General features: G+C 39.9%; 1 protein-coding gene across 14 annotated transcripts in view; it reads left to right on the top strand.

Annotated features, from left to right (window-relative positions):
* BBX (BBX high mobility group box domain containing) overlaps window positions 1–22,390 on the top strand; it is a 138,397-nt gene that overhangs the window by 86,189 nt on the left and 29,818 nt on the right. For all 14 annotated transcript variants that reach the window (XM_068180842.1, XM_068180851.1, XM_068180843.1 and 11 more), the window contains 4 exons: window positions 5,000–5,198; window positions 10,618–10,685; window positions 16,618–16,698; window positions 18,858–18,938. In XM_068180842.1, coding sequence (XP_068036943.1) covers window positions 5,000–5,198; window positions 10,618–10,685; window positions 16,618–16,698; window positions 18,858–18,938 — 429 coding nt within the window. The remainder of the gene's footprint in view (window positions 1–4,999; window positions 5,199–10,617; window positions 10,686–16,617; window positions 16,699–18,857; window positions 18,939–22,390) is intronic.

Here is a 22,390-nt window from a genome sequence, read left to right as displayed (position 1 = left end):
GTGATTTTTTTTGGCATGAAGAAGAAATTGAATATTCAGCATCAAAGCAGAACAATAAATCTAAGTTGTTTACATCATTATAAGTAGTTCTTAGAATGAGAACTAGAGGAGAGATAGCATATAATTTTTATTCTTTAAACAGTGTATGTTACAGCAATAATTAGCAGCTAAACTGTGCTGTTGAATCCATTTGGGCCTTCTTCACCAACAAGCCTATTCTGTCTGCGTGGATCGGTCATTTTATTGTAACACTTGCTTTTCACAGAACCACAGAATGGTTGGGGGTGGAAGGGGCCTCTGGAGATCGTCTTGTCCAACCCACTGCTTAAGCAGTTTCACATCGAGCAGGTTGAACAGGTTCACCTGTAGGTAGGCTTACTGCTGAGACTGTCAAAAAGAGGTCATTGTCAACTGTAGTGAGAACCACCTGTTGGTACTTTCCTTTTTCCTAAAGAGAATTTATTTAAAAATCAAGAAGGTGAGTGTCTTTGAAAGAAGATAAAAATACCATTGTACCAATGGTCTTCGGTTTGAGTGCCTATATAAGCTCACTGAGATTTAAGGTAACAGTGAGTAATCTTCTGTTGCTTAAACATAGCTTTTGAGTGTTCTTTGACTTCTGTATTTCACTGCACAGCCTGTAGCCACTGTCCTGGCAAGACACCCATCTCCCAGGGAACCCTCTATCATATCTGCTCTCCCTACAAAGTGTCTTGTATACCCTGAGCATCCAAACCACTCCTGAAGAGATACATGTGGGCCTTACAGAAGTGGTCCCTCCTGCAGTGGCTACAGTCCCTGCTCTTCTACAGTCTCTAGAATGTTTCTTTACTACTCGTTGCTATCGTTCCCAAAATCATTTTGGTTAGATCATGTGCCATGCAGGAAGCTTTCAGTTTCTTGCCTGCTTACTACTGGCAGTGATACTTCCTCAACAGCATGCATGTAAAAGCACTTACATATGTCTAGCTGTGTGCGAGATGTATCATTTTGGAAGATAGTGAGGCACCCAGACTTTTTGCTGGCTGGAATTATGAGAAGTTTCCTAGTAGATGGACATCTGTCCCTGACTCCCTGAGAGGCTCATCAGGTCTTTAGTTCTTTCAGGCACTGTGGAAAATCCCACAGTCTGCATCTTGGGGTACCTTAATTATCTGGAAAAACTGGCCCCACACTCCCTCTATTTTCCATCTTGTGGTTTATGGTCTCTTGTAGCAACAACTGCCCTGAAGACCTGGTGCTGCACCTGCAGAGCTTGGTGTCTGCTTTTGCTGGTGTTACTTTATGAGTAGGCTTTTTATTTCTACCCTGCAGACTTCCTAGACCAGCTTAAATTTGAAAGTCTCACTGTCTAGGATATAAGCCCAGTAGTTGATACATACTCAGAAAGGAACCAGAAGTGTTGCTGTATGTTTCAGCATTTTCCTTCACTGAGGGAAATTCATCTGGCCACTCATAAATATGCATCAGCATTTTTATTCACTTCAGTAATAAGGGTAGTGGTCTTCTGTTAACTCTTACAGGACTTCCTGGGGGTGTTCAGCTGCCTTAGAAAGTATCTGGTGAGATTGTTACTGTTTAAGCCCTGTTCCCTTGCTAGAAGACACTTCATTTTTAAATATGTCTTTGCATCAGCAAGATCCAGGCAGTCAGGATTGTTTCCTATAAAGAGCAGCCCGATAAATGTGATTAGACATTGGAGTGGACTGCCCCAGAAGGTGGTGGAGGCACCAACCCTAAAGGTGTTTAAGGAAAGACTGGACATGGCTCTGAGTGCCATGGTGTAGTTGGCAAGGCGTGTTGGTCCATGGGCTGGACTCAGTGATCTCACAGGTCTTTTCCAACCTCACTGATGGTGTGATTCTGCTGCCATTCAGTGGCCAAGCTGAACACTTCTCCCTGGTGGTCCTCGGCCAGTGGTGTCTCAGGTCCAGTCAGCCAGACTGGGAGCTTGCCGGCCTTGTGGTGCCACTGCTTTGGCAGCTCCTCAGGGTAGGAGGGGACAAATGTCCTGGCTTGCTGGCTAGAGTTTGGCAATTCCACTGGCTGATGCATGGACTGTGTAATGTGAAAGTGTGTAATGCGATCCCTGCATCCTTCAGGAGTGAAAAATGTAGTGCTGTTATTTTCTGGGGAATGTTTTTTTAATGTAGGTCTCTGAGATCCATGTGACATTTAATAGCATACATTTAAAATTAAACACGTGCTAACAGCTAGCCTGAGGTGTAGCTGAAATCCACTTGTGAGCTCCTGTTCCTACCACAAATAGAAGAAGCAAATCTTTTTTTATTTGGTGATGAAAGCAACTTGGGGAGTTTTAACCTCAGTTCTGAAGTGGCACCAGTCCTGCTACATAACACAACATTCTCCAGGCTTTCACAAAGCAGAAATAAGGCATCAAACCAATCCCACAAACACATCTTGTTCTATTTCTTACCTGAAACTTCAGAACATGACTCGGCTGAGCAGTCCCTGCCATTTGTTGTGGAAAGCAAGGTTGTGTCTTTGCATTCCAGGTTATGTACTTATGTTTGGGTTGGGTTTTTGTGGTTTTCTTTGGTTGGTTTGGTTTGCTTGTGTTTTGGTTTTTTTTTAATCAGTTTTAGACATGTGCTTAGACTGTCTGTGTTAAGTTGCTTCACTGCATAATTGGTGAAAGAGAGGAAAGCAGTAGATTACGTTATTGTCTTAGACCTTTTCTTGTTACTGTGTAGCTCATTTAAGTTATCTTCTCATGACCCAGTAAGCAAAATCAATCTGTCTGTTTTAGGCCTTGGTCTAGTTAATCACAAAAGTCAGTACTGAAAAGGTTTTAAGATTTGGATCAGGCCCCTGTATGCATTTATATAAAGTCCTTCTTGGACATTGTTTAACCTCTTAAATTATCTCTTTTTTTAATCTTATGTATTGAAACTGAGCTGTTCCAATGAGTTGTTCTCCCTCAGTTTGCTCCACTGCCTTCAGAAACTGCAATTAATGTTCACTTTTTGGCTTCACAGAGAAAAAAAAAGACATTACTAGACCAGCTCACTTGAACTGCTTTTGTTGAAATCTGATTAAAAGCTTATTGCAGCTTCGTCTCACAAATGGCATGCGTCCTAGTTCTTATTTGATGGGCAGCCTGTTGGCTTGTCAAATTACTCAATAGAATAATTCAATTACTCAAAGCAGCATTGCTGATATGAAGAGCTTAGGTAGCTCATTGCTAGCGACTCTGCACTTTTCACTCTGCAGGCTGAAAACATGATTTGTGAGTGAGCTGTGGCTTTAACAATGGAAGGCAAAGCTGCTTCGTCATGTATTTCCTTTCCTTCTCTTCCCTTACCCTCCCCTTCCTATCCCTTCCCTCCACTAGGCTATTTTTGTGGTGTACTGAGCTCCCAAAGCAAACTGAGGGAAAGGGAAAAGGAGTGAGGTGAGCAGTGTTGCAGTCCATATTTTGCAGATTTAATACATACACCCTATTCAGAAAATACAGCATGTATGTGGGTCAGTGATCCCTGCAGACTTTTATTACTTATAGCCATTTCTATAAATACAGGGCATCCCACAGCAGGGTTTGCGCAGTGCTGTGTTTCTTGTAAACCCAAACATTTTTATCTGTGTTATGGTCTGGAGGTAGCAAGTGCCAGCTCAAAGGTGAAGACAAATCAAAGAGAGCACTGCACGTGTAGTGGTGACCCTGCCACAAGGCAGACTGCTGAGCTGGGAAAACACTGTAGTGGCTCTAGCCTTTCAGGCTTTCAGTGCTATTTGTGTATTTGATGCCCAAGGGATGTTTTTTTCCTCTCTATGTTTCTGTGCATGCATGTGCGTGAAATATAGGTGCTTCTCTGTGCCATGAGTGGGACTGATGACAGCTGTGTGGGTGGGAATATGTAATCACAGAACAAACTTCCTGCATCTGCCCTGCCATGTGCTTCCAAGCACAAAGCTGCTCTTTTGGTCTTGTGCTGCCCCTGAGAGCTACCCAGTCGTGAAGGGTTGTTGGGTTCCTTCTCTCTGCGGTGAGCACTGGTACTGGCTGGGCAGGCTCCCACAGCAGCAAGTGCTGTACACCCCTATCAGTTGTTAGGCAAACATCTGCAGCTAGAATGCGTGGCATGTTCCTCTGATTTGCCAGTTCTCAACCTTGCATAGCAACACATGTAAAATACTGAAATGTGGTCTTTCTGTTACTGTTAACATTCAAAAATCTTGGTTTAATGTGGGCAGTAAAATTATTGGAAGATGTTGGTGTTTTGTTTTGTGAATAAAATAGATCCTGGTCCTTTCCCCCACCCCGCAAACTGTGGGATCCAGGCCCTTTCCCCCACTGCCCATGTGTAGTTTGGCTTTGTTTTGCTGCCTCATACCAAAAACACAGCAAACGAGTGAGATGTGTGCTGGGTACTCAAGGCCAAAGAATGTTTTAAATGGTCACAGTTTGTTTTATGCAGCCATACAGCATGGTACATTTTGGAAGGAACCCTGGGATGATGTCATCACAAGATACTGAATATGACATTGTACTGGTTGCAATTTGTTTTCGGTGCCTGGTTTAGGAAAGCATAGACTCAAATAGTCTAATATACAGAACTATTAGAGAAGAATGAGGGCAAGTTAAGGCATCATGCTACATTTATTGCTAAATTAGTGTTTGTATTTAATTCAAACTAGAAAGTAAATGTGCAAAGAATTCAAGTATCTGTTTCTCAGAGCATGAGCATACAAGCACTGGGGAGCATTTTGCAGGATCAGAACTTCAGCCTGCTCTGGGTAATAGACCCTCAGGAGAGGAAAGAGAAAACTCACTTTTTTAGATACACCTCTCCTTATCTTTATACTTCTTCTTAGCATATTTTGTTGCTGGTTGGACTCTAAGCATGTGATTAAACCATTAAAAAATCAAGATATCTAAGGATTGGTTACTGTATTAAATCCTCTTACATGCAGTGTGTTCTGGTTGCCCTGTGTAGAGAACAGTGTCATGATTGATAATTTCTGTTTTCTTTTCTAGTACAAGGATGCATTTATGAAAGCAAACCCAGGGTACAAGTGGTGCCCCACAACCAACAAACCTCTGAAAACCCTGGCATCTAGTGTTACAAACAGGAAAAAGCTATGGGCTATTGCATCAGACTCTGCAAAAGACTTACCAAGCCCAAGGAAAGTAACCAAAAGTGAAGAAATGCCACAACTGAACTTTGGGATGGCAGGTGAGATATCCATCCATGGTACTCAGCTGTAGCTCTGGGGATATGGTATTGAAACTGAATTGGGATACCTGTTTTCTTTACTGCACATGGTACTGTAGTGTCCCAGATTAAGTTGCCAAAACTGTAGTTAAACCTCTGTGTAACAGTTTTCTAAAATTTTCCAAAGTGCATTATTTATTTTCAAGAGTCAATTCCAGATATGAGGCATCCTAATTGTTACCCTGGGCCTGTAGGGCCCAGATTTGATTGATTTTTCGATTCCAGCTTATCTGCTGTTAGAGACTTCCATTCTCTGGTTAAAAAGGAAAGTGCTGATTGTATGCATTCTATTTCTCTGACATAGAATGCTGTACTCTTTTAAGTAATTTACTATTTGCAAAAATAATTTATGGGTGTCTCAAGTTGGATATGCTAATCTTGTAGATTAATGTGCCAGTGGGGCTAATACTTTTGTATTTTCATCAAGAGAAGCATAATTTAATTTCACTTAAATGTGTTCTTTTGCCCATTGTATCTTGGAGGAACAAATTCTAAACTTCCAAACATTTGGGGGAAAAAAAAAAGTGAAGAAGTATAGGTGGAGTGCCTGAACTGGTGAGAAGTAGATAATCTCTTGCTGATACCCATAAATAGCAGAACTGTTGTAATCATGACCTTGAAATACAGGGACATTAATATTAAATACTGGCAGCTTGAGAACCTAGCAGTCAAGGGAAAAAAAAATCCCTGCCATTGTTTTTCCCTTTTGTTTTCCTTGGGTTTTTTTTTTTTTTTTTTGGTGTGTTTTGGAGGTTTTTTGGTTTGGTTTTTTGTTTGTTTGTTTTGTTTTTTGCTTGTTTAAAGTTTCAGATGCATCAGTAGTTATAAAATTAGAAACTTTGTCATATCCTACATGGTTTATGACAGGTGTGTAGCAGATAGGACTTCTCTGCTTAGAGAGATTGTGAGCTGGAGAGTAGAAAATGGTTTTATGGAACAAGGGTAAAAGAATGAAAAGGGTTAAAGCAGCATGTATACCTTAGTATAGTGGCATGAAGTTTCCTATAATGAAATTTCTTCTGGCTCTTAGGAACTGTGAAATGTGATAAAAATAAAAGTGTTTCATGTTTCATACTTCATGTATATGGGACAGCATTTCCAAAAATCACAAGCCCCTTCAGACCATTGTGCTTTTGCTTTTAGAGGAGTCATATGTATGCTTCTTAAATATTTATTGACTTAACACAAAGATCAAGTAACAAGCCTTAATCTACCTCTCATCCATCCCCCAGTGCTCCTGCTAGGCTATTCTAATGTCAAGTTTTTGAGCACAGAGGTCTTGAATCAACACCTATCAGAGCAGAGGACAGAGAAATTAAGAATTAATTAGAAAATAATCCATTGTTCTATCTCTAGAGCCATTCATATCTGAAGAAAGTCGTTTAGTCCTACCTGTGATTGTTTTTTTTTTCCTGCAGGCTGAGTCAGTGAGTGTAGTAATTCATAAGGATCTTGCTCCAGTCCTCATGCCAGTGAAGACTGGCAATAACTTGGGTATAAGAATACCTTATAAAATAAAGACCGCTTCTGACAGAGATGTTAGCAGCATCCACTTGATGACAAGTGTGCCATGCCAAATGGATTACTGCTTTGTTAACTGTATACCAGTTCTTGCTAAATATGTTTATTGTGCTCCTCTGTGCTTGACTTCACATGATAGTTCAATTCAACTCTCACTCTTCTAGCCAGTACAATCTCTTAAAAATCCAGTCTGTGTACTAGCTGATGAACTGAAATGTAGCTGAAGCACCTCAAAAACCTTTTACCTTTGAAATGCCACTGATTCACTTGTATCTTCAAGGCAGGAAACTTCCTCAGGATAGGGTTTATATGAGTCAAGAATCATGCCAGGAAATTTGTTGGTCATTGCTAATCATGTCTTGATTGCTTTTTGTGTATTACATTTTACTTTGGAAAATCGAATATGTAGAGAGTAAGATCTTGCTTTGTTTCTCAAAGTCCGACACAGGCTGTTTCTGTCCTTTTTTGGCTTTACAAGAATAACCATGCCACATTTAAGTCTGTTATGTTGACCTACCATTATGTCAAGAAGCTGAAGTGTGGCACCAGCATTGGGCTTCTGACCTGCAGACCCACTAGCGGTGTCCTTAATCATCCAGCCTGTAAGCTGTAATTGAGCACGTTTTTCTCATGATACGGCTCACCTTTGTAGGGTGTAGGGCAAAGAACACTGCTGTTTGCAAAAGCTTTGCCATACAAATATGTGAGATTCCCAGTACTTGCATATTTTTGCTTCAGAAGAAAACCATCCATGCCAAAATGCTTTTTAGTGAGGCAAAGGCTGGAAGAAAGACACTTTTGGAGCAGGCTATATCCCTATAGAAACACAGTTTCTTTTCTTTATAAAGAAGCTCAATTATGCACCCAGGTAAAAGTTGGTTGAAGCTGGTTCCTGCTGGCCTTCTTCCTGCTTAGTACTTCCTCAGTTTGTTGTTTCCTCTGATAGAGAAACGGCTGTGATGAACAAGCCAGCCTGCTGAGCCTGTAACCAGCCCAGTATTAACAAAGTATGTCATTCCCAAACAGAGATGGTTTTAAGTTTCATTAATATTAAAAGCTGTTGAGAAAGTCATGAATCGCCTGCCGTTCTTCAAGTCAAATGTGTGTGCTATTTTCCCACTACTGTTGATTTAAGAATAAATTCTGTAAAATACCCCGTAAAATTCTTCTTCATACCAGTAAGCTCCTAGTGCCAGAAGAGAAACATTATTGTGCTGAGAAGGCACTATAAGCATATGGCAGTGTTTGGATATGTACATTTTGTGTTCCCTTAGGTGAAGTTATTTTGTAACTGGAAACCTTAGTAGAAGGATTTTTGTTTTTCTCGTGAGCAGACGTCTAAGCACCAACCTTCTGCTACGGCGGCAGCATAAGTGTTGAAGTTGTTGAAGCATCACATTAAACTTTTATTTCCAATCCATCTGTCATTTTTTCCTTCCTCCTAATTTTTATATTTAAATAAGCAGTTTAAGTATTTGTTTACTTAGGGAGAAAAACACTAAACCACACTTCTATCTTTGTTCTCTTATGATAAGCTACTTAATTGAAAGGCAGCCAAAACTACAAAGAAGATATTTAGAATACAGGCAAGAATTTTACAGTCTTAAACTGGGTGTTCTTGAGATGGCCAAAACTGGGGAGGGGGAAAAGGACCAACAGGTAATGAAAATAAAGCACAAAAGAGCAGCTGGGAGTCATCAGGGTGATGCAGGCATGAGAAAGTGCTATACTGCAGTTTGTCAGGCAAAGTGTTTTCAGAAACCCCTCCCCCCACCCCCCAAAATCTGATGTGGTTGCATTGCTGGTCATCCATATAGAAGAAGGATGAACTGCACCTGGGAAAACTGCAGAAGAGAGCTATAGGAATTGCTGAAATGATGGGAGATGATATGCTCGGTGACACTGGGAGATCTTTAATTGTTTAGACCAAGAAAACAAGTGGGAGAAGAGTAGGAAAAGTCGTGTAAATGCTGAAAAGGGAGATACCATTTAGGGAAACACTTACTAATTTTAGGAATGCGAGTACCAATAAAACACGTACTACCTGGCCCTGAGTATATTTAAGCTAAAACCTGGAAGAAAGCCCTTAATGTTTAGAAGATTTGAATACTTCAAAAATCTTCCAAAGGGAGTAAAGAAAGTAGAAAGCAACCAGCCAAGGTCTTACTGTTTAATATGGGGCTCAGTAAGTTTATGGAGGGCCTGGAGATCTCTTCCAGTCTCTCCTTCCTTCAAATGAGCTGCCTGCTCAGGCATTGTCTTTCAAGATATGTGTTCACTTTTCACTTCCTAATTGCTTTGATGTCCTCTGGTTTGAAGGACTGAATGGTTTCTGATCAACTGCTTGGATGGCAAAACGTGCTGTTGCTGACAGGATCACTTCACTTACGAATTGTGTTTAGATACTTACTGGCCCTTCACATTTTCTGTGTCTCTTCCTGTTACTAGATCCTACACTTCTGATAGTGTCTTGTCTCTTCATAGAAATGTGATTTTTTTTTCCTTTTTTATTTAAAAAGGCATACTTCTTCAAAAAATGAAAACATCCAAAACACTTGCATTCTATGTGTTTATTAAGGTGAAGGAAAAGGTTAATTCCAGTTGAATATTGGGTTTGAAGCTAGGTGCTATTTAGGATGCCTGTTTAGTACTATTTAATAATATGCCACTCTTCTATCCATGGGGTAGTGAATGAGCCTGGTTTATTTACATTGTTTTCCTCTGTTTCTATTTAATGCCCTTCTAAAAGAGTATTGGAAAAATTTATCTTAAGAATGTCAGAGATGCTGTGTGCAGGAAAACTTTGGGCAGCATCTGTGGTACTAAATTAAACTGCATTGATGAGTATTCCCATGAATTGGACCGTGATCATCTGTAGTCCTAAACTGTTTGGAGGTTTACAATTACAGGCTTGGCCCATGTCAGATGAAAGCATAAAAAAATTTCACTCATATTGTGGCTGTTGTATGAGACATTTGGCTGCTGTCTGTCTCCCTGTCTCTACATGACAGTGTTAAATCAGGTGCCTGCATTGCTCCCAAGGCATTCTCCTAAAATCAGACAATTAGTCTTCATAGTGATGAAGAGCAACCACTGTTCTGAGTGGAAAAGTTACTCCATGAGTAATGCATTGTCAGAGTTTATTGCTTTCACTTCTTGTCATTTTCTGAGCTCCTGAGGTGCTGGAAGGCTAGAGGGAAAAAGCAGTCAGTGTCAAATACTTGGAGAAAGAACATTTTTATCTCCATTTCACATTCCTCAATTATGTATTGTATTGGCAGGCCAACAAGTAGGCAGGCAGCTTGCTTGGCCAGTGCTTGTGCTGTTCTGGCTTTGTGCTTCAGAGCTCAGGCTGACACTTTTCACCACCAAATACAGCTCTAAATTACAGACAAATGAAAATAGAAATTTTGCTTCAGAGCTTGATCATGTTGTTTTGTTCCATCCTTTTATTTGATCAGTCGCCAAGGAAGGAACTGCTCCCTTGGTAGGAGCATCCACCGACTTATAAACCTGTGCATTATTAGAGCATCTTTGTGTATATTTATATGTGAAATCATTACAGTTGCTGTTTTAAAGATATTCATCTCTGTAATACATAAAACCTTTGGCAGTAGAATTGTAAATCCATGCAATGGGGTGTTAAGCACACAAATCCAATTAAATCCTTCAAACAGCTTTGAAAGCCTTCCCAGAGGGTATAGAAATGGTTATTTGTGATTCTCTTGAACTGCCCTTTATGGCAGCTTGCTGAGAGTGTCTGTGACAAATAGTTTTCTGAGGCTTTAGTGGTGCAAGTGGTAGTTTTTTTAAACAAGCAAATCAATCAACTTAAGACTTCATTTTACTCTTTTAACAGATCCTACACAAATGGGAGGCCTGAGTATGCTGCTTCTAGCAGGGGAACATGCACTTACTGCACACGAGGTAAGGAACTCTCTTCTCTCCCTTACCATGAGCTCTCAGTTTAAAGAGCTTGTAAGAGGAATATTTGACCAGTGAGGAGTGAAAGTTAGGACACATCTCAGGTACCCTCAGCGGGCAATGAAATGTGTGTCTTGTATCCCAGCTGTGAACGTAGGTTGAGCACAGTTCAGTATTAACTCTGCTGATACACAGCACAAGTCAAGCCTGCCCTATGAAGAGACATTGTCACAGGTAAAAGGGTTGTGTTAACAAACAGATGGTTTGCAAGCTTTTCTGGGCAAGGATTCTATATGCTTGTGCAATGCCTGACACAACTGTGGCCTTGACACTAACAGATAAATAAACAAATAATTTCCTACAAAGTCAGCATCATTGTATATACATTCTGAAATCCTGAAAGTGCTAACAGGTAATTGAAGTATTGCAGTCTGCTCCTATTCACTAAATCCTTATGTCTAAAAAGAAGTTTGTAGTTCAGTTGCCATCACAAATGTGTTTTTACATTTTTACAAAGGAGTCTAGTAAGTGTTTTTGCATGTCTCCAGTAGAGCAGAGATCTCTGGTCTTTCTTTAGACTGATTATTAATATCATCTGGTTTTTAGGCCAACTTTGAAAATTGTTCAAAAGGTGGCTTATTTGTTGGGTATAGTAAGTAGTCGCTGCCACAAATCTCTAGCTCTAGGAAAGAGCTTTCTTTTGTTGTTATTTTATTGGGAGGAAAAGTAATAATTAACTCAATCTATATGTGTAGTGCATTTGCCATTTATTGCTCCTGTTCTGCCAGGACTCCTCAATGCTTTGCACACCAGTTTTAGCCATGGAAGTTTTGTGCTGTGTGGGTACTGGCTTTCTGTCCTGCAGCATGAAAAATAAGAAACATTCAAGCCAAGTTGACAAAGAAGTGAAAAGAAATACATTATTTTGTGCTAAAATTATACTGTCTTTCTCAAACTTCTAATCTCTCAGCTTGGAGCATAGAAGCTGCTTTTACTATGCTGTTAGGTTTAAATATGAAGGAAGGTATATTGTAGTCACAGATACTGTATTCCTTTAAAAAAGGTCTTTGTTATGACCGTGAGAGCTGAGGTGTCTTAATTCTACAAGAGCCTCAGTAGTATAATTTCAGATGGCAGTGTAAGAATAAAATCCACATGAAGATTTAGAGTCAAATTAAGAAGCATGTTGTGTGATTATTTTAATGCATGAAAGTTCTTTTAATCATAACTTTCTTATTTTGAGCAAAAGCCACTCTTCCCATGTGCCTCAATAAATCCTGGTTTTCCTGATAGAAGCATGCAGTACTGCTTGTGATGAAATATTCACTTTATGTATAAACTGCACTTTACTCTTCTGGGCCTGTAGTCTTCTTTTGAAACCTGGCCCTCTACATCAAAGAAGCAAGCTGTGTAATCTGCTTTCCCCAAAAAATTAGAGCAAAATAATTGTCATAGATACAGGCTAGACAAAACTAGGTGGGGGATTGTTAGAATTGGGATGGGCCATAGTTTAGCCCATACTTACTAATGAGTTACCATATTTTAATTGTCCGACCCTATCTGACAAGTGTTTAAGGGGCAGAGCACCCTCCCAGGAAACTGCACATCTCTGATTCTTTTTGAGGGTCCCCTTTATAAAATACCTCCTCTAGATCAATTGGGGTGATTGGTATACTTAAAGAAACCAAAATGAACAACGTCCTCCTCATTGCATGTTTGCAGGAGTTAAGTCTCCAGCTGTGTGTCCAGGTGCTGAGAGACTTTCTCAGTTTCTTTGGTGTGGCAACCCTGGTGTGTCTTCCATTTTTCCTTTATTTTCTTATGTTTCAGTGGTGAATAGATACAGAGCAAATATTTCTTAGGCATGTGTTTCTCAAATGAAGTAATGATCCTAAATCTGTTTAGACTTGAATAAATGAACAGCTCTTCTGTCTTCCCACCCTCAAGCATGTAGACAGAGGAGATGTAAGATGGTCATCTTCGTGTGCCTTTGGGAGAATCTGTGGTTGGATTTCCATGCTTATGGTCTTGAACTTAAACCAGCATTTGTGAGGTTAGCAGAACATGCTCTAGGAGGTAGTGTGACAGACTCAGAAAGCAGCTTGAGAATTCATTGTAGACCTGGAAAGCTGCTTTGCTCTTCAGTGGAGAGGAGGTGTCAGAGTTGTGTTGTATTAGAGTTGGTATCCTCATGGGAGAGAATATGGTGTGCTAATGTGACTACAGAGGTATGGTTAGTGAGAGGTTCAGAAGTTGCTTTATGATGGAGTATGTATGTATTGTTTTTATATGCTCATGAGTATATAAATACACATTTGTACATCTAAAACATTGGCATTTCTAATTTAAAAAAAAGGACAGACAGATTTTAAAGAATGCTCTAAATTATAACATGTAGTCTAAATTATCATGGAATTGTGTGTATACATTTAAGATACATGTACACAGATATGGTTCTTAAAATGGGGATCTGCCAGACACAGGATTAGCTGTCAACATGTTTATTGTCTGCTGTGCATATGTATGATTATGCAACCTTCAATGACCTTGTAAGCACAGGTCTTACATACTCCTACAATTTTATAGTTGTTAACGGAGGGAAGGCAGTACTGACACAGTTTTGCTCAGCACCTGAGAGAGGATGAAGGACATTGTACTTAGTGGTCTGCTAATCCAATGAAAGGTATTTGACACCTGCTGATGTTCTGCCAAGTGTATGCTAAATGAATGGATAGGGGTTTTTCAAGTTAGGTGTTTAATCTTCAAGTTGTCAGAAGCCCAGATGTCAGGTAAACAAGTGACCAGCCAGCAGGAGGATGGGAAGAGGTACAACAGTGATATTTACAAAATTGTTTTGTAATTGTCAGTTGCAGTCTCTGTGTGTTTGCCATTTTGTTCCCAGTTTTGCAAATTTTTGTGACAGACTAGAGAGATAACAGAATACAGAATTCAGTGTTGGTAGGCAATTGATTACTAGGCAGCAGCTGGAGTAACTAAGCAGATAGGCAAGAGAAGCTGCAGACCTTACAGGTAGTCGGCAAAGGACATGGATATGCAGTGAGTTTCCCCCTGCATTTTGGATGCTTTCATCAGTTACACAAGACAGTGGTGTATGAGCATATTTTACGGAGCATCTGAGTGGAGACGCGGGACGGATCATCTCCAGCTGCTGTGGTTGCGCCAGGCAAAGCCCGGTCCTCTCCGCAGGTTATTGTCAGCAAGGCTGAAGCCGGGTGAGCGGCGCTCCTTGCTTGCCCGTCCGCCTCCCTGCACATCTGCCGTACTCGTCCGTCAGGCCCTTTCCTTGCCTTACAGCAGCACCTAGTGGAGTCTCTGTAGGTTACTGCCCAGAAATGCCGAAATCCGGAGCGGCCTCCAAAGACGGCCTGTCTAGCGGCGCTAACGCCTCGCAGCGGTGAGGGTGCGGCCGGCCCAGGGATTTCCTCCACCCTTGTTGGGTGTGGTGGTTTTAGAGAAGGTTATGGTAACCTGCAGGGAAAGGAAGGCTTGTGATTTCCTTCTTTTTGAGAGCAGAAAGCTATCTTGCATGTGATGCAGGGTCTGTGCAAAGTGTGAATGAGAAGTGAAAAATCTCTCAGTGCAACTCAAGGGAAGGCTTGGAGGAAGAAACAGGAGAAGAAATGGGATGTTGAGGACATTTTGTTAGAGCAGGAAATGAGACATACAAAATGGCACTATCTGTGCATCTGTTCCTTCTGGTAATTATTTTAATGCTTTGATCAGGTTCAGTCTGGCAAATGGTAGAAGTCCTGGAGATAATGTTTCCCACAGGTCAAGAATATTTGGGGAGCAGCAGAGTAGAAGAAACAAGCTCTAAGTGTTCTGCCAAGTTAAAGGCAACTTTAAAAGCATTAACTTTTTAAAGAGTAGCAGAAATTGATAGGAAAAGCATACTGGTTCCAACCACAAAACCTCCATTGAGTTACTGAGCACCAGCAATCTGTCCTCCACACACAAAACTATAGAAAACTGGGCTTCACATCTCCCACAGCAAGTGGTTCTGGTACCACCAGGTGTGCAAGCTGTGCCCAGCCCCCAGCACGTGGCCTCCGAGGCAGAGAGAAGGCTCATCCTGAGTGTCTGACAGCACCTGTGTTGTGGGGGCTGAGCCAGGATAGCCCCTCTTGGATGGGTACTGTCGCTCCAGCACAGTGCTCCTGGGGTCCATGGCTCAATGGCTCCAAACTCAGAGCTAACCAGTATAAGGCAGCTGGTTGAGCTGCAGAAAATATGGGAAAGAAGTCCAAAATGTGGTTATTCCTTTAAAAATTCCACCAAGGTAGTGGCCTAAAATAACCAAATGAGTGCTCAGATGTGCAAGCAGCAACCTTACATATCTGCACCTCTGCAGTGTCTCAGACCTTCAGAGATGGGTCTTTCAAAAGCAGCCACTTTTTTGGTGGTGATCCAGACTACTGTTGAGGCACAGGCATCTTAAACAGACTACAGAAACATGATAAAAGTCAGTAATAAACATTACATCAGTGAAATCAGTAGCACAACCTACTAAAAAGGCAGAAGATAGACATTAAAAATACATTATTTGTGGCCCTTTGGGTTGCTGTACTGCCATTGTACACTGATAAAACATCCTGCTCAATGTTTAATAAATACAGTGGAAATGTAGATCACAGGAGTCACTGTTGCTGCTCAGTTTTATGGCAGGGAAGAAACAAGTTTGTTTGTATATGTAAGCAAATTGTCACGTTGGTGAATTTCCCCTTGTCCTCTGGGTTGCTACACTTGGATTTAGTTTTTCCAGGGGAGCGTGGGTAGCAGATTCCTGAAAGCAAATGCTGTGGTTGCTATTGCAGTGCTTCAGGATGTCAGACAAACAGCAGCAGGGCAAGCTGCACGTGCTGTGGGGCTTTGTGCTTACTAACAACAGGTGCAGTCAGTAGCTAAATCTCATGTGCTTTCACCAATGAAAGCTGTTGATTTACTTGTTTAGCTAATGAATAAGAAAAAGCCCCACATTTATATTTGAAGTTAAGTAAACTGAAATTTTGAGGGGGAAAAAGGGAAAAAAAGTTAGGGAAAAAATTTCCATCCTGTTACTTTTTAGAAAATCTTACAAAGCCTCCTTCCTTTTTTTTCTGTTTCTTACAAGCCATATAACATACCTTATTTTGTACTAACTGTACTTACTTCATTATCCTAGGAGTTACACATGTACATCTTTTACACTCAAATGTAATACTTAATGATTGTATCATATTTGATAGAATTCCTTTAGAGAATAATGCTTGATTAACACATTTCTAGCTAATAAGAACACCATGGCTGAGATCTGTGTTAATTCAAATAAGGCTTTTGGTTTTGAGCAGTCATTTCTTTGTATTTTGTTTTCAGTTATAATGACTTTCCTGCACTGTTTCTCAAAAGCATCCCTAAAATGTATGTTTAGGTACATGATTTGAGAAACTTTAGGCTTGTGCTACCCTTACCTACTTATTTCCATGCTGTTATGATAGGAGATTATTTTTCTAATTAGTATTCCTGTCATCAACTGTGTCTTCAAAATATTCTTTTACCTTCGATGTAATCTTACTCAGAATTATAGGACAAATTACAGATATAGCAGTGTTGATAGCATCACCAATACAAGATAGTTATGTGTGTAGTCTAGTATAATCCATTGAGTATTCTGTTGTATAAAATTATTCTGACAAGTTCAGAATCATAAAAAGAGAAGAAAAGCCTGGTATTTTTCTGGTCTTTTTTCTAAGACAGTTTTCAAGTACATTAAAATGGGCGCTAAACAATGTTTTCATCTGTAAATATGATTTAATTTTTCCACGATTGTGAAACATTAGCTTGTCCTTCTTCTCTTAAATGGTTTATTTTGCTCACTGTTGTTTTTAGCTTGAGGGAAGCATCTTTGAGGTCTTACCCTGCACTCTCCTTTTTTCAGGTTTCCTCCAGTACTTGCCAGCCTGATACATCTAATTCTACAGAAGCCTGTCAGAAGTCATCATTGTTTCAGTTTGCAGAAGTGAGTTTCTTTAAAAAGGGTTTTTTTTTCTAAGTGTATCCTTTTAAGAAGCATCTGATACCCAGCTGAAAGAAAAATCAAATGTCTTTAACTAAAATTGATGCTTTTATTTGTTCCCTCATTTTTGGGTTTATACTGTTGAATCATTTATCAAGTTGGTAAGACTTGAAGTGCAAGAGAGTGTGTTCAGGACCCTGGTGGAAAGCCAAGTGCAATAATGGAACTGTGGTTTAAGCTGTAATTTGGAGATATGTCATTCCTGCACTTAGTTTTAAACTAGAGCCTTATTTACTAAGGTTTTAACATGTATTTGGATGTTTCTAATCTAGTGTGGCTACTTTAGTCACTGGCTCCATCAAAAATCATTCTAGTTCTTAAATTTCCAAAATTTTCTTCTAGAACCACCAAACAGCTCTATGCAAGTGCGCTTTAATTTTGCAACATACAATATTTTTGTCAACATATTTCAGTTATTGCTAGAAGTGGTGTGTGTGTGTTGTTGCTCTTTTTCTTTGAAGAAAGAGTTTCATCCAAATCTTAATGCGTTTCATAGATATAAATAACATGACAAAAATGAGATTGCAAGGAACTCTAGCCCTCTGCAAGCATCACTTGTTTCTTGAAATAGTCATAATAGATGACACAGGGATACTTAGTTGTATATGTACTGATTTTAGAAGACACTGGGTAGTTTTTAATTAAGTGTATATGGAAAGAAATTTTAGTACTTGTATTCACACCAGCTGTGAATCTGACTTACGTGTCTTTATTACCCATTTCCTTGTGCACCTTCATACTCCTCCCTAAAAAATCATCACTTCAGGAACAGATAACACTGCAATCCTAGCACACAAGAAATGGGACTTCTTTTTCAGATGGATATTTTAACATCAGTGCACAAGCCCTTGAATTCCAGCTTAAGATCAGAGTCTCAAATGTATTAGAAATAAATTGGAGCACTGATCCTTTATTTCTGATTAAAGATAATGACCAGAGTGAAGTAGATAACCTGTAATTAGGCTCTTAAACAGCCTGCTGGCTTTTCTTGTTAGGAGTAGGAAATGCCTGGTGTGCCAGCAATGAAAAGCAATACTTAGATGCTTCTTAGAATTGGTTAATTCCAGTATCACTTATGACACTTCTGTGGTAAAGATTCAACATCCATCTTCCAGTATTTCTGAGATGCTTCTGTGTGCTTATACTGTCAGTAGAGCAATGTCATATATTGAATTTCACTGCTGAATCTTTGAAAGAGTAAGACAAATGCCAATTCACCTAATTGTTTCAGTTCATTTTACAATGCTGAAGGAGGGAAGTGCCAGAGGCATGTGGTAGTAGGCAGGAATTGTGTGCTGCCAGATATGCCCTTGCTACGGGTTTCTGACCTCTGGCTTTTCCTTACCCATTGAAGAAAATTTTTAGTAGCTGCCAGGAAACAAGCTCGCCTGCACTGCTAAAACTTGTGGTTTAGAAGTAGCCTACTGATGGTCAGTAATTAGAAATGCAAATTAGCTAGCCTTATTTTTCAAGGATGTTAAACATCCTGTAGAGAGGGTGCACCTAACCAGTGCATGGTAGGTATGTGTGTCAGTGGCAAAATAAGTGATACTTGTAGTGAAGTCTAACATTAATCAGAGGTGTGTCATTTGCAACAAAACTAATTGACGCAAGTTAAACAGTATGAAATGCAGTTACCTTAGTGTGTGGGATAGATCTGGTATCTCAAAATACCTGCACACATTGTGTTTCTGTCCATGCTTACCTCCTGTGCTAAGTAGCAATTTGTGCTCTGTCATCACCACCATTCTGCAGTCTCAGGTTTTCCACTGAACTGTGAAATACAATACAGTATTAAGTATTTGTTGCTAACCCTTCTTTGACATATCAGCAGGCAAATGAAAGCCCTTCAGAACTTATTTTTTAGGTCCTAGGAAGGATTTCCCTTCTGAAAAAGAATTCAAGATTACCATTTCAGAGATCATCTGTTTATGTGTTTCCTGGAAAGCAAGATACTGTTTGTTCTGAGGGTGTGTTGGGACTCATTTGCATACTCTGGAGTACTAGGAATCTTTTTATGACAGATTATAAATTTAGCATGTTGAAGTCTGATACTGCAACTAAAGAGTTAGGTAATACAAGCATAATTGTTTTCCTGACAGATCTCTTCCAACATGTCACAGCCTGGAGTGCTGGGGGCAGTAAAACAAACGGAGGAGTCTGCATTGTTTCAGTTTGCTGAGGTACAATGGCTGAATGTGGTGGGGGAGGATGGGAGGAAGCAAGGAACCAGTAAGAGTTGCCGCTGAATGGCTGAGCACTCTGTCTTATCAGAGATTCCCATCAGATGTATATCTTTCTGACAGTATTGTGTTAAGAAAACCATGGGGTGAATAACCAGTGACTGGATGAGATATTGGCCAGTTCTACCAGCTGAGAGATACTAGGCTTGTGGGCATTACCTACCCTTCCCATATCCAAAGGATCACTGCAGACTTACTATCCAGATGACCTTTTAATTTACATCTAGGAAACAGCAGTTAAAAGACATTCTGAAATGACACTGCACGGCCTGTGGAAGAAGCTGCAGCAGGGCAGAATGGTGATTGCCCTAGAGGCAGGAATCATTTGGAGAATCCTTGCAGGTCAAAGGAAGCTTATCACAAAAGCCACGTGGATATTTAACAGCATCGTTAGGTGGTGACTTATCAAGTCTATCAGTTTCCCATAAGTGTGTAGCCTTTCCGCCTTCCTCCACATATTGAAGATTTGGAGTTTGTGAAATGCTGCTTTTAGGAATTTCTTCTTCCATGTGTTGAATGTGCCTCTGTAAACTGACTTTCCACACATATACTATTCTTGCCCATTTGGGGGGGTCTGATACTGCTTGCAGAATCATTTAAGCCACAGGTGCATTTTGTGTGTGTCTGAAAAGGCTGGGATTGGAGCTGGTGCTATTGCAGAGGAGCATAAAGGGATTAAAAGATACCCTGGTTGTTATTCTGTGTGTCACACACTTCCTTCTGTGAAATGTTGAGCTAATTGTCTACTATTTGTTTCCAGCTTGGCTGGGATGGGCCTTGGTGTTTTTCTTAGGAGGGCCAAGGAAGACAAATCAATTTACTGATTCAGGTGCTAGAAAATACCTGGCTGCAAACACCACTGTAAAAGACACAATAGAGTTAATATCTCTAATCATGAAGCTGTTTTCATATGTATCACAGCTTTGAAAGTTAGAAGTCAATTTGCAAAGCCCATTTTGAGAAAACTAGTAGAATTGAGCAGTATGAAACTATGTGCTGAAGCCAGACTTTTAAACCAAGTTAAAAGATAAAAACTAGAGAACATTTCTTGTTAATTTTATTGCATAATACTGGAATAATACTGCAAGTGAATCTCCTAACTTAGTTGCAAAAATCTCAGTCGTTCTGGATATCTGCAGAGTTGAACAGAGTATGTATTGTGTTTAGTACAACATTCTGAAATTGTCACATAAAACCTGGCTTAGCCATACTGTCAGAATTTCACAGAACCTAAAATCCTTTTCTCTCCTAACTGAACAAACAAAATGACTAACCTGAAAATTGTCATACGGATGTGACAGTGCATTGAGTTGCATTCCACAATGCTGAGTGAGCTCTTTTGACTCACTGGAGTGCAAATATGAATCATCAAATGCCAGGTAGAAGAGGTGCTTAGAAAGTTAATTAGGATTTACTGAGGACAGTTTGAGAGTCAAGGTTAATCTGTTTTTCTTGTAAAAATATTTAAATGTGTGTGCAGTCTGAAGGGGTTGGTTTTGTTCTGTGGCTGGAAATCAGAGACAGAAATCTGGAGAAGAGGAAAAAAAATTCAAAACCTACCTTGTTAGCCATGGTTATTCTTCCTGTGAAACCTTAATGACAGTGATTAACATAATTTTTTTATATATAGTAGTAGAGAAATGGTCTTTTTCTAAGCTTGTAGCCTGATGATTTAATTTGGGTTGCTCCTAGGGAAAGTATTGAGCATGTTACAGAAGCTCTTTAAGCTTTCTCCCTTGCTATTAAAGCTGCTTGTGCTCTTTCAGCTATAAGGGCTTTCATTTGCACAGGCTGTCTTTGTGAAATTTGGCAAAAATCCTATTCCTTACTGTGCCACTTCTTACTGTATCTCGTCTATATGAACGCATTACTGCATTTAGTGAACTAAACTATGGCAAGCAATTTGCAGTGGGCTGCTGTCAGCAATGTACAGTGCTACAAAAGAAAAAAGAGAAGTAGAGAAAGTAGTTATTTAACCAGTAACCAAGTAGACCTGTGAAGAAGTGTGAAGTGTGCTCTGGTCTGATGTGCCTGGAGACTTCTGGCTGCCATCCCAGCTCAGTTTTGGTTCTGGTTGGGTGTTCCTCATATGTAGCCTTTCTCTTCACCGCAGCAGGGTGAGTAAGAGTGCTTCTTTGTGAATACAGCGATCCCATTGAGTAGGTTTATCATTTTAAACAGATACCTTTACCCCAGGAGTACAAGTGCCCTGTCACTCAGAAACAGCTCATTATTAGTAGAGTAGCATGGGATTCTTTTTGTCTTTACAGCCTCAATTAGTCTTTTATCTGGTTGTCTAGCCCAAGTGCTGTAGTTGTCAATTAAAGCTGTTCAGGATATGCCTAATGAGACCTGCCCAGTGACTTGACACAACAGAAGATTAAAATCCTGGGAGCAAGACTTCATTCAGTCCTGTGGGTGCACAGGCAAATGCCTTGGAGGTCTTCAAAGATGATGTGACATCCTCATAAGAGCTTTTTGAAGTTTGGATTGTTGTCAAGTTACGCTTTTGGCTTTCTCATGCTTATGACCTTGCAAGTAGTTGGCTCTACTTTTGTCCTTCTCATTTGAACCTTTATGGAAAGGCTGTGATTTCTGAGCAGTGGACCCTGTTCCTTAGGGCAGTGGCTGTTTGCAGGCTGTCTGCTCACAGAGGGTGGTCGCTGTCCCCTTCCTTGCCATGAGATGGAAGCAAAGCAGATGGGACCCCTTGCTCTCTTGGTCTTACTGCATCTGTGTTTGGAAAATGTGAACAGATGGTGGTGAATGTATCCTTGAGAGGAAAGATGAGTACCTCTTGGATTTACTGTCCTAAACTTACTTATTCATTCATTATTAAAGAAAAGGCTTCTGGGGTATGAAAGCAAAACAATTGCTAGTTCATCCATCTTAAAAATAAAACAAATCAACAACCACAAAACTCTTTGCTTTCAGCAGCTTTTCTAAATTTTTTTCTCTATTTTTTTTTCTGATTAAAAAAAAAACAAAACAACAAAAACAACAAAACAGTCACATGCAGTATGCAACAAGGTGGATTTTTTTTTTTTGTTGCTATACCAGCATGCTAATTTCATTTAAGGAAAAAAACATGACTCAGGATGATTTTGTCCATGCTGCATTCTCACATACTCGCTTTGAGAAGGTTTATTTCTGTGCAGAACTGGAAGTTTGTATCCAAAACTTTTGGTCAAAATACCTTGAAATTTGGAGTGTAAAAACGAGTGAGTGTTTTCTCTTCCAGCTTTGCCATATATAAAGCTGTAATCTTCCCAGGTAAAGACAAATGTATTTGCTCTTTGCCCACATACTGAAATTATTAAATGTTTGTGTTGGAATGAAATGCTTGTTCTAGGATGAAAATGAAAAAGTAGTTCCATGCTTCTTTTGCAAAC

This window comes from Anomalospiza imberbis, chromosome 2 (assembly GCF_031753505.1).
Source record: "Anomalospiza imberbis isolate Cuckoo-Finch-1a 21T00152 chromosome 2, ASM3175350v1, whole genome shotgun sequence".
NCBI classification, from domain to species: domain Eukaryota; kingdom Metazoa; phylum Chordata; class Aves; order Passeriformes; family Viduidae; genus Anomalospiza; species Anomalospiza imberbis.
The sequence above is the reverse complement of the archived record's forward strand: the minus strand, read 5'-3'. Positions and strand labels throughout refer to the sequence as shown.